Here is a 13424-nt window from a genome sequence, read left to right on the forward strand (position 1 = left end):
TAGTGGACCCTAGTAGACAGTACAGTAGTGGACCCTAGTAGACAGTACAGTAGTGGACCCTAGTAGACAGTACAGTAGTGGACCCTAGTAGACAGTACAGTAGTGGACCCTAGTAGACAGTACAGTAGTGGACCCTAGTAGACAGTACAGTAGTGGACCCTAGTAGACAGTACAGTAGTGGACCCTAGTAGACAGTACAGTAGTGGACCCTAGTAGACAGTACAGTAGTGGACCCTAGTAGACAGTACAGTAGTGGACCCTAGTAGACAGTACAGTAGTGGACCCTAGTAGACAGTACAGTAGTTGTGGACCCTAGTAGACAGTACAGTAGTGGACCCTAGTAGACAGTACAGTAGTTGTGTGACCCTAGTAGACAGTACAGTAGTTGTGTGACCCTAGTAGACAGTACAGTAGTGGACCCTAGTAGACAGGACAGTAGTGGACCCTAGTAGACAGTACAGTAGTGGACCCTAGTAGACAGTACAGTAGTGGACCCTAGTAGACAGTACAGTAGTGGACCCTAGTAGACAGTACAGTAGTGGACCCTAGTAGACAGTACAGTAGTGGACCCTAGTAGACAGTACAGTAGTGGACCCTAGTAGACAGTACAGTAGTGGACCCTAGTAGACAGTACAGTAGTGGACCCTAGTAGACAGTACAGTAGTGGACCCTAGTAGACAGTACAGTAGTGGACCCTAGTAGACAGTACAGTAGTAGTGGAACCTAGTAGACAGTACAGTAGTAGTGGACCCTAGTAGACAGTACAGTAGTGGACCCTAATAGACAGTACAGTAGTAGTGGACCCTAGTAGACAGTACAGTAGTGGACCCTAGTAGACAGTACAGTAGTGGACCCTAGTAGACAGTACAGTAGTAGTGGACCCTAGTAGACAGTACAGTAGTGGACCCTAGTAGACAGTACAGTAGTGGAACCTAGTAGACAGTACAGTAGTAGTGGACCCTAGTAGACAGTACAGTAGTGGACCCTAGTAGACAGTACAGTAGTGGACCCTAGTAGACAGTACAGTAGTGGACCCTAGTAGACAGTACAGTAGTGGACCCTAGTAGACAGTACAGTAGTGGACCTAGTAGACAGTACAGTAGTGGACCTAGTAGACAGTACAGTAGTGGACCCTAGTAGACAGTACAGTAGTGGACCCTAGTAGACAGTACAGTAGTGGACCCTAGTAGACAGTACAGTAGTGGACCCTAGTAGACAGTACAGTAGTGGACCCTAGTAGACAGTACAGTAGTGGACCCTAGTAGACAGTACAGTAGTGGACCCTAGTAGACAGTACAGTAGTGGACCCTAGTAGACAGTACAGTAGACCCTAGTAGACAGTGTAGTGGACCCTAGTAGACAGTACAGTAGTGGACCCTAGTAGACAGTACAGTAGTGGACCTAGTAGACAGTACAGTAGTGGACCCTAGTAGACAGTACAGTAGTGGACCCTAGTAGACAGTACAGTAGTGGACCCTAGTAGACAGTACAGTAGTGGACCCTAGTAGTGGACCCAGTACAGTAGTGGACCCTAGTAGACAGTACAGTAGTGGACCCTAGTAGACAGTACAGTAGTGGACCCTAGTAGACAGTACAGTAGTGGACCCTAGTAGACAGTACAGTAGTGGACCTAGTAGACAGTACAGTAGTGGACCCTAGTAGACAGTACAGTAGTGGACCCTAGTAGACAGTACAGTAGTGGACCCTAGTAGACAGTACAGTAGTGGACCTAGTAGACAGTACAGTAGTGGACCCTAGTAGACAGTACAGTAGACCCTAGTGGACAGTAGTAGTAGACAGTACAGTAGTGGACCCTAGTAGACAGTACAGTAGTGGACCCTAGTAGACAGTACAGTAGTGGACCCTAGTAGACAGTACAGTAGTACAGTGGACCTAGTAGACAGTACAGTAGTGGACCCTAGTAGACAGTACAGTAGTGGACCCTAGTAGACAGTACAGTAGTAGTGGAGTAGACAGTACAGTAGTGGACCCTAGTAGACAGTACAGTAGTGGACCCTAAGTAGACAGTACAGTAGTAGTGGACCCTAGTAGACAGTACAGTAGTAGTGGACCTAGTAGACAGTACAGTAGTGGACCCTAGTAGACAGTACAGTAGTGGACCCTAGTAGACAGTACAGTAGTGGTAGACAGTACAGTAGACCCAGTACAGTAGTGGACCTAGTAGACAGTACAGTAGTGGACCCCCAGTAGTAGACAGTACAGTAGTGGACCCTAGTAGACAGTACAGTAGTGGACCTAGTAGACAGTACAGTAGTGGACCTAGTAGACAGTACAGTAGTGGACCCTAGTAGACAGTACAGTAGTGGACCCTAGTAGACAGTACAGTAGTGGACCCTAGTAGACAGTACAGTAGTGGACCTAGTAGACAGTACAGTAGTGGACCCTAGTAGACAGTACAGTAGTGGACCCTAGTAGACAGTACAGTAGTGGACCCTAGTAGACAGTAGTGGACCTAGTAGACAGTACAGTAGTGGACCCTAGTAGACAGTACAGTAGTGGACCCTAGTAGACAGTACAGTAGTGGACCCTGGACCTAGTAGACAGTACAGTAGTGGACCCTAGTAGACAGTACAGTAGTGGACCCTAGTAGACAGTACAGTAGTGGACCCTAGTAGACAGTACAGTAGTGGACCCTAGTAGACAGTACAGTAGTGGACCCTAGTAGACAGTACAGTAGTGGACCCTAGTAGACAGTACAGTAGTGGACCTAGTAGACAGTACAGTAGTGGACCCTAGTAGACAGTACAGTAGTGGACCCTAGTAGACAGTACAGTAGTGGACCTAGTAGACAGTACAGTAGTGGACCCTAGTAGACAGTACAGTAGTAGTGGACCCTAGTAGACAGTACAGTAGTGGACCTAGTAGACAGTACAGTAGTGGACCCTAGTAGACAGTACAGTAGTGGACCCTAGTAGACAGTACAGTAGTGGACCCTAGTAGACAGTACAGTAGTGGACCCTAGTAGACAGTACAGTAGTGGACCCTAGTAGACAGTACAGTAGTTGGACCCTAGTAGACAGTACAGTAGTGGACCCTAGTAGACAGTACAGTAGTTGTGTGACCCTAGTAGACAGTACAGTAGTGGACCCTAGTAGACAGTACAGTAGTGGACCCTAGTAGACAGTACAGTAGTGGACCCTAGTAGACAGTACAGTAGTGGACCCTAGTAGACAGTACAGTAGTGGACCCTAGTAGACAGTACAGTAGTGGACCCTAGTAGACAGTACAGTAGTGGACCCTAGTAGACAGTACAGTAGTGGACCCTAGTAGACAGTACAGTAGTGGACCCTAGTAGACAGTACAGTAGTGGACCCTAGTAGACAGTACAGTAGTGGACCCTAGTAGACAGTACAGTAGTGGACCCTAGTAGACAGTACAGTAGTGGACCCTAGTAGACAGTACAGTAGTGGACCCTAGTAGACAGTACAGTAGTGGACCCTAGTAGACAGTACAGTAGTGGACCCTAGTAGACAGTACAGTAGTGGACCCTAGTAGACAGTACAGTAGTGGACCCTAGTAGACAGTACAGTAGTGGACCCTAGTAGACAGTACAGTAGACCCTAGTAGACAGTACAGTGGACCCTAGTAGACAGTACAGTAGTGGACCCTAGTAGACAGTACAGTAGTGGACCCTAGTAGACAGTACAGTAGTGGACCCTAGTAGACAGTACAGTAGTAGTGGAACCTAGTAGACAGTACAGTAGTAGTGGACCCTAGTAGACAGTACAGTAGTGGACCCTAGTAGACAGTACAGTAGTAGTGGACCTAGTAGACAGTACAGTAGTGGACCCTAGTAGACAGTACAGTAGTGGACCCTAGTAGACAGTACAGTAGTAGTGGACCCTAGTAGACAGTACAGTAGTGGACCCTAGTAGACAGTACAGTAGTGGACCCTAGTAGACAGTACAGTAGTAGTGGACCCTAGTAGACAGTACAGTAGTGGACCCTAGTAGACAGTACAGTAGTGGACCCTAGTAGACAGTACAGTAGTGGACCCTAGTAGACAGTACAGTAGTGGACCCTAGTAGACAGTACAGTAGTGGACCCTAGTAGACAGTACAGTAGTGGACCCTAGTAGACAGTACAGTAGTGGACCCTAGTAGACAGTACAGTAGTGGACCCTAGTAGACAGTACAGTAGTGGACCCTAGTAGACAGTACAGTAGTTGTGTGACCCTAGTAGACAGTACAGTAGTGGACCCTAGTAGACAGTACAGTAGTTGTGTGACCCTAGTAGACAGTACAGTAGTTGTGTGACCCTAGTAGACAGTACAGTAGTTGTGTGACCCTAGTAGACAGGACAATAGTGGACCCTAGTAGACAGGACAGTAGTGGACCCTAGTAGACAGTACAGTAGTGGACCCTAGTAGACAGTACAGTAGTGGACCCTAGTAGACAGTACAGTAGTGGACCCTAGTAGACAGTACAGTAGTGGACCCTAGTAGACAGTACAGTAGTGGACCCTAGTAGACAGTACAGTAGTGGACCCTAGTAGACAGTACAGTAGTGGACCCTAGTAGACAGTACAGTAGTGGACCCTAGTAGACAGTACAGTAGTGGACCCTAGTAGACAGTACAGTAGTGGACCCTAGTAGACAGTACAGTAGTTGTGTGACCCTAGTAGACAGTACAGTAGTGGACCTAGTAGACAGTACAGTAGTTGTGTGACCCTAGTAGACAGTACAGTAGTTGTGTGACCCTAGTAGACAGTACAGTAGTTGTGTGACCCTAGTAGACAGGACAGTAGTGGACCCTAGTAGACAGTACAGTAGTGGACCCTAGTAGACAGTACAGTAGTGGACCCTAGTAGACAGTACAGTAGTGGACCCTAGTAGACAGTACAGTAGTGGACCCTAGTAGACAGTACAGTAGTGGACCCTAGTAGACAGTACAGTAGTGGACCCTAGTAGACAGTACAGTAGTGGACCCTAGTAGACAGTACAGTAGTGGACCCTAGTAGACAGTACAGTAGTGGACCCTAGTAGACAGTACAGTAGTTGTGTGACCCTAGTAGACAGGACAGTAGTGGACCCTAGTAGACAGTACAGTAGTTGTGTGACCCTAGTAGACAGTACAGTAGTGGACCCTAGTAGACAGTACAGTAGTGGACCCTAGTAGACAGTACAGTAGTGGACCCTAGTAGACAGTACAGTAGTGGACCCTAGTAGACAGTACAGTAGTGGACCCTAGTAGACAGTACAGTAGTGGACCCTAGTAGACAGTACAGTAGTGGACCCTAGTAGACAGGACAGTAGTGGACCCTAGTAGACAGTACAGTAGTGGACCCTAGTAGACAGGACAGTAGTGGACCCTAGTAGACAGTACAGTAGTTGTGTGACCCTAGTAGACAGTACAGTAGTGGACCCTAGTAGACAGTACAGTAGTGGACCCTAGTAGACAGTACAGTAGTGGACCCTAGTAGACAGTACAGTAGTGGACCCTAGTAGACAGTACAGTAGTGGACCCTAGTAGACAGTACAGTAGTTGTGTGACCCTAGTAGACAGTACAGTAGTGGACCCTAGTAGACAGTACAGTAGTGGACCCTAGTAGACAGTACAGTAGTGGACCCTAGTAGACAGTACAGTAGTGGACCCTAGTAGACAGTACAGTAGTGGACCCTAGTAGACAGGACAGTAGTGGACCCTAGTAGACAGTACAGTAGTGGACCCTAGTAGACAGTACAGTAGTGGACCCTAGTAGACAGTACAGTAGTGGACCCTAGTAGACAGTACAGTAGTGGACCCTAGTAGACAGTACAGTAGTGGACCCTAGTAGACAGTACAGTAGTGGACCCTAGTAGACAGTACAGTAGTGGACCCTAGTAGACAGTACAGTAGTGGACCCTAGTAGACAGTACAGTAGTTGTGTGACCCTAGTAGACAGTACAGTAGTGGACCCTAGTAGACAGTACAGTAGTGGACCCTAGTAGACAGTACAGTAGTGGACCCTAGTAGACAGTACAGTAGTGGACCCTAGTAGACAGTACCCTAGCCCAGTAGTACCCAGGACCTCTATGAAGACTGGAAGTTGTGTTACTGTCATTCATTGATTTACTGATTGACTGCTTGATTGATAAATAGATTGATCATTTGATTGATCGATTGTTTAATTGGTTGATTGATTGGCTAGATGAGTTATTGATCGATTGTTTAATTGGTTGATTGATTGGCTAGATGAGTTATTGATCGATTGTTTAATTGGTTGATTGATTGGCTAGATGAGTTATTGATCGATTGTTTAATTGGTTGATTGATTGGCTAGATGAGTTATTGATCGATTGTTTAATTGGTTGATTGATTGGCTAGATGAGTTATTGATCGATTGTTTAATTGGTTGATTGATTGGCTAGATGAGTTATTGATCGATTGTTTAATTGGTTGATTGATTGGCTAGATGAGTTATTGATCGATTGTTTAATTGGTTGATTGATTGGCTAGATGAGTTATTGATCGATTGTTTAATTGGTTGATTGATTGGCTAGATGAGTTATTGATCGATTGTTTAATTGGTTGATTGATTGGCTAGATGAGTTATTGATCGATTGTTTAATTGGTTGATTGATTGGCTAGATGAGTTATTGATTGATTGTTTAATTGGTTGATTGATTGGCTAGATGAGTTATTGATCGATTGTTTAATTGGTTGATTGATTGGCTAGATGAGTTATTGATCGATTGTTTAATTGGTTGATTGATTGGCTAGATGAGTTATTGATCGATTGTTTAATTGGTTGATTGATTGGCTAGATGAGTTATTGATCGATTGTTTAATTGGTTGATTGATTGGCTAGATGAGTTATTGATCGATTGTTTAATTGGTTGATTGATTGGCTAGATGAGTTATTGATCGATTGTTTAATTGGTTGATTGATTGGCTAGATGAGTTATTGATCGATTGTTTAATTGGTTGATTGATTGGCTAGATGAGTTATTGATCGATTGTTTAATTGGTTGATTGATTGGCTAGATGAGTTATTGATCGATTGTTTAATTGGTTGATTGATTGGCTAGATGAGTTATTGATCGATTGTTTAATTGGTTGATTGATTGGCTAGATGAGTTATTGATCGATTGTTTAATTGGTTGATTGATTGGCTAGATGAGTTATTGATCGATTGTTTAATTGGTTGATTGATTGGCTAGATGAGTTATTGATCGATTGTTTAATTGGTTGATTGATTGGCTAGATGAGTTATTGATCGATTGTTTAATTGGTTGATTGATTGGCTAGATGAGTTATTGATCGATTGTTTAATTGGTTGATTGATTGGCTAGATGAGTTATTGATTGATTGTTTAATTGGTTGATTGATTGGCTAGATGAGTTATTGATCGATTGTTTAATTGGTTGATTGATTGGCTAGATGAGTTATTGATTGATTGTTTAATTGGTTGATTGATTGGCTAGATGAGTTATTGATCGATTGTTTAATTGGTTGATTGATTGGCTAGATGAGTTATTGATCGATTGTTTAATTGGTTGATTGATTGGCTAGATGAGTTATTGATCGATTGTTTAATTGGTTGATTGATTGGCTAGATGAGTTATTGATCGATTGTTTAATTGGTTGATTGATTGGCTAGATGAGTTATTGATCGATTGTTTAATTGGTTGATTGATTGGCTAGATGAGTTATTGATCGATTGTTTAATTGGTTGATTGATTGGCTAGATGAGTTATTGATCGATTGTTTAATTGGTTGATTGATTGGCTAGATGAGTTATTGATCGATTGTTTAATTGGTTGATTGATTGGCTAGATGAGTTATTGATTGATTGTTTAATTGGTTGATTGATTGGCTAGATGAGTTATTGATTGATTGTTTAATTGGTTGATTGATTGGCTAGATGAGTTATTGATCGATTGTGTAATTGGTTGATTGATTGGCTAGATGAGTTATTGATCGATTGTTTAATTGGTTGATTGATTGGCTAGATGAGTTATTGATCGATTGTTTAATTGGTTGATTGATTGGCTAGATGAGTTATTGATCGATTGTTTAATTGGTTGATTGATTGGCTAGATGAGTTATTGATCGATTGTGTAATTGGTTGATTGATTGGCTAGATGAGTTATTGATCGATTGTTTAATTGGTTGATTGATTGGCTAGATGAGTTATTGATCGATTTAATTTGGTTAATTTGTTGTTTTCTCCTCAGGCCGGTGGAGAGGCTGGTGTTGTCGTGGAAACGTAATGGGCGTCGGCTGGCCAGTGGAGTGGGCGTGTTCGGTCGTCGCCTGACCCTCTCTAGCCCCTCCCTGTCGGACGGGGGCGTGTACGTGTGTGAGGCGTCGCTTCTCAACTCCACCACCAGACCCACCGAGGCCCGGGCCCATCTCACTGTACTGGGTACGACACAGCTCACTGTACTGGGTACAAAACACACCTCACTGTACTGGGTACGACACAGCTCACTGTACTGGGTACAAAACACACCTCACTGTACTGGGTACGACACAGCTCACTGTACTGGGTACAAAACACACCTCACTGTACTGGGTACAAAACACACCTCACTGTACTGGGTACGACACAGCTCACTGTACTGGGTACAAAACACACCTCACAGTACTGGGTACAAAACACACCTCACTGTACTGGGTACAAAACACACCTCACTGTACTGGGTACAAAACACACCTCACTGTACTGGGAACAAAACACACCTCACTGTACTGGGTACAAAACACACCTCACTGTACTGGGTACAAACACACCTCACTGTACTGGGAACAAAACACACCTCACTGTACTGGGTACGACACATCTCACTGTACTGGGAACAAAACACACCTCACTGTACTGGGAACAAAACACACCTCACTGTACTGGGTACAAAACACACCTCACTGTACTGGGAACAAAACACACCTCACTGTACTGGGTACGACACAGCTCACTGTACTGGGTACAAAACACACCTCACTGTACTGGGAACAAAACACACCTTACTGGGTACGACACAGCTCCATGGTTCTGTTATAACACATTCTCCATGGTTCCTGTCTGTTATAACACATTCTCCATGGTTCTGTTATAACACATTCTCCATGGTTCCTGTCTGTTATAACACATTCTCCATGGTTCCTGTCTGTTATAACCCATTCTCCATGGTTCCTGTCTATTATAACACATTCTACATGGTTCCTGTCTTTTATAACACATTCTCCATGGTTCTGTTATAACACATTCTCCATGGTTCCTGTCTGTTATAACACATTCTCCATGGTTCCTGTCTGTTATAACACATTCTCCATGGTTCTGTTATAACACATTCTCCATGGTTCTGTTATAACCCATTCTCCATGGTTCCTGTCTGTTATAACACATTCTCCATGGTTCCTGTCTGTTATAACCCATTCTCCATGGTTCCTGTCTGTTATAACACATTCTCCATGGTTCCTGTCTGTTATAACACATTCTCCATGGTTCCTGTCTGTTATAACACATTCTCCATGGTTCCTGTCTGTTATAACACATTCTCCATGGTTCCTGTCTGTTATAACACATTCTCCATGGTTCTGTTATAACACATTCTCCATGGTTCCTGTCTGTTATAACACATTCTCCATGGTTCTGTTATAACACATTCTCCATGGTTCCTGTCTGTTATAACACATTCTCCATGGTTCTGTTATAACACATTCTCCATGGTTCCTGTCTGTTATAACCCATTCTCCATGGTTCTGTTATAACACATTCTCCATGGTTCCTGTCTGTTATAACACATTCTCCATGGTTCCTGTCTGTTATAACACATTCTCCATGGTTCCTGTCTGTTATAACACATTCTCCATGGTTCTGTTATAACACATTCTCCATGGTTCCTGTCTGTTATAACACATTCTCCATGGTTCCTGTCTGTTATAACACATTCTCCATGGTTCCTGTCTGTTATAACACATTCTCCATGGTTCCTGTCTGTTATAACACATTCTCCATGGTTCCTGTCTGTTATAACCCATTCTCCATGGTTCCTGTCTGTTATAACACATTCTCCATGGTTCCTGTCTGTTATAACACATTCTCCATGGTTCTGTTATAACCCATTCTCCATGGTTCTGTTATAACACATTCTCCATGGTTCCTGTCTGTTATAACCCATTCTCCATGGTTCCTGTCTGTTATAACACATTCTCCATGGTTCTGTTATAACACATTCTCCATGGTTCCTGTCTGTTATAACACATTCTCCATGGTTCTGTTATAACACATTCTCCATGGTTCCTGTCTGTTATAACACATTCTCCATGGTTCCTGTCTGTTATAACACATTCTCCATGGTTCCTGTCTGTTATAACACATTCTCCATGGTTCCTGTCTGTTATAACACATTCTCCATGGTTCCTGTCTGTTATAACACATTCTCCATGGTTCCTGTCTGTTATAACACATTCTCCATGGTTCCTGTCTGTTATAACACATTCTCCATGGTTCTGTTATAACCCATTCTCCATGGTTCTGTTATAACACATTCTCCATGGTTCCTGTCTGTTATAACACATTCTCCATGGTTCCTGTCTGTTATAACACATTCTCCATGGTTCTGTTATAACACATTCTCCATGGTTCCTGTCTGTTATAACACATTCTCCATGGTTCTGTTATAACACATTCTCCATGGTTCCTGTCTGTTATAACACATTCTCCATGGTTCTGTTATAACACATTCTCCATGGTTCTGTTATAACACATTCTCCATGGTTCCTGTCTGTTATAACACATTCTCCATGGTTCTGTTATAACACATTCTCCATGGTTCCTGTCTGTTATAACACATTCTCCATGGTTCTGTTATAACACATTCTCCATGGTTCCTGTCTGTTATAACACATTCTCCATGGTTCTGTTATAACACATTCTCCATGGTTCTGTTATAACACATTCTCCATGGTTCTGTTATAACACATTCTCCATGGTTCTGTTATAACACATTCTCCATGGTTCCTGTCTGTTATAACACATTCTCCATGGTTCCTGTCTGTTATAACACATTCTCCATGGTTCTGTTATAACACATTCTCCATGGTTCCTGTCTGTTATAACACATTCTCCATGGTTCCTGTCTGTTATAACACATTCTCCATGGTTCCTGTCTGTTATAACACATTCTCCATGGTTCTGTTATAACACATTCTCCATGGTTCTGTTATAACACATTCTCCATGGTTCTGTTATAACACATTCTCCATGGTTCTGTTATAACACATTCTCCATGGTTCTGTTATAACACATTCTCCATGGTTCCTGTCTGTTATAACACATTCTCCATGGTTCCTGTCTGTTATAACACATTCTCCATGGTTCTGTTATAACACATTCTCCATGGTTCTGTTATAACACATTCTCCATGGTTCCTGTCTGTTATAACACATTCTCCATGGTTCTGTTATAACACATTCTCCATGGTTCCTGTCTGTTATAACACATTCTCCATGGTTCCTGTCTGTTATAACACATTCTCCATGGTTCTGTTATAACACATTCTCCATGGTTCCTGTCTGTTATAACACATTCTCCATGGTTCTGTTATAACACATTCTCCATGGTTCTGTTATAACACATTCTCCATGGTTCCTGTCTGTTATAACACATTCTCCATGGTTCCTGTCTGTTATAACACATTCTCCATGGTTCTGTTATAACACATTCTCCATGGTTCCTGTCTGTTATAACACATTCTCCATGGTTCCTGTCTGTTATAACACATTCTCCATGGTTCCTGTCTGTTATAACCCATTCTCCATGGTTCCTGTCTGTTATAACACATTCTCCGTGGTTCCTGTCTGTTATAACACATTCTCCATGGTTCCTGTCTGTTATAACACATTCTCCATGGTTCTGTTATAACACATTCTCCATGGTTCTGTTATAACACATTCTCCATGGTTCCTTCTGTTATAACACATTCTCCATGGTTCCTGTCTGTTATAACACATTCTCCATGGTTCTGTTATAACACACACACACACACACACACACACACACACACACACACACACACACACACACACACACACACACACACACACACACACACACACACACACACACACACACACACACACACACACACACCTCCACATTTAAAGCACCTCAACCAGACACAGCCCACGTCTGTGTGTGTGTTGTGTGTGTGTGTCTGTGTCTGTGTCTGTGTCTGTGTCTGTGTCTGTGTCTGTGTCTGTGTCTGTGTGTGTGTGTGTGTGTGTGTGTGTGTGTGTGTGTGTGTGTGTGTGTGTGTGTGTGTGTGTGTGTGTGTGTGTGTGTGGTATGGTAAACACACACAAGATGATTGATGAAGATCAACTTTTTTTTTGATGTGTTACTCAATAGCTTTTGATGCTTCATGATTGCTGAGCTGATGCTGAGGGAGAGGTTGGTTTGCGCCAGAAGTACGCCAGTGCATATTTATTCTCCATCGCTCTATTCTCTCTCTTCTCTCTATCATCTCTCCTTTCTTCTCTCTATCATCTCTCTTCTCTCTGTCATCTCTCTATTCTCTCTATCATCTATCTTCTCTCTGTCATCTCTCTATTCTCTCTGTCATCTATCTTCTCTCTGTCATCTCTCTATTCTCTCTATCATCTATCTTCTCTCTGTCATCTCTCTATTCTCTCTATCATCTATCTTCTCTCTATCATCTCTCCTCTCTTCTCTCTATCATCTCTCTTCTCTCTGTCATCTCTCTATTCTCTCTATCATCTATCTTCTCTCTATCATCTCTCCTCTCTTCTCTCTATCATCTATCTTCTCTCTATCATCTCTATCATCTCTCTTCTCTCTATCATCTCTCTTCTCTCTATCATCTCTCCTCTCTTCTCTCTATCATCTCTCTTCTCTCTATCATCTCTCTTCTCTCTATCATCTCTCTCTCTTCTCTCTATCATCTATCTTCTCTCTATCATCTCTCTTCTCTCTATCATCTCTCTCTTCTCTTCTCTCTATCATCTATCTTCTCTCTATCATCTCTCCTCTCTTCTCTCTATCATCTATCTTCTCTCTATCATCTCTCCTCTCTTCTCTCTATCATCTATCTCTATTATCATCTATCTTCTCTCTCATCTCTCTATCATCTCTCATCTCTCTTCTCTCTATCATCTATCTTCTCTCTATATCATCTTCTCTTATCTCTTCTCTCTATCATCTCTCTTCTCTCTCTTTTCTCTATCATCTATCTTCTCTCTATCATCTCTCTCTTCTCTCTATCATCTATCTTCTCTCTATCATCTATCTTCTCTCTATCATCTCTCTATTCTCTCTATTCTCTCTATCATCTATCTTCTCTCTATCATCTCTATCATCTCTCTTCTCTCTATCATCTATCTTCTCTCTATCATCTATCTTCTCTCTATCATCTCTCCTCTCTTCTCTCTATCATCTCTCTATTCTCTCTATTCTCT

At 42.6% G+C, this 13424-nt stretch overlaps 1 protein-coding gene across 1 annotated transcript in view; it reads left to right on the top strand.

Annotated features, from left to right (window-relative positions):
* The window catches only part of LOC124025092 (protein sidekick-1-like), a gene marked incomplete at its 3' end in the record, with an annotated part of 64116 nt that overhangs the window by 38726 nt on the left and 11966 nt on the right, over nt 1-13424 (top strand). Inside the window, exon 3 of the mRNA XM_046338758.1 lies at nt 8180-8370. Within this exon, the coding sequence (XP_046194714.1) occupies nt 8180-8370 (191 nt within the window). The remainder of the gene's footprint in view (nt 1-8179; nt 8371-13424) is intronic.

The sequence above is a fragment of the Oncorhynchus gorbuscha genome, unplaced genomic scaffold (assembly GCF_021184085.1).
Source record: "Oncorhynchus gorbuscha isolate QuinsamMale2020 ecotype Even-year unplaced genomic scaffold, OgorEven_v1.0 Un_scaffold_2165, whole genome shotgun sequence".
Classification (NCBI taxonomy): domain Eukaryota; kingdom Metazoa; phylum Chordata; class Actinopteri; order Salmoniformes; family Salmonidae; genus Oncorhynchus; species Oncorhynchus gorbuscha.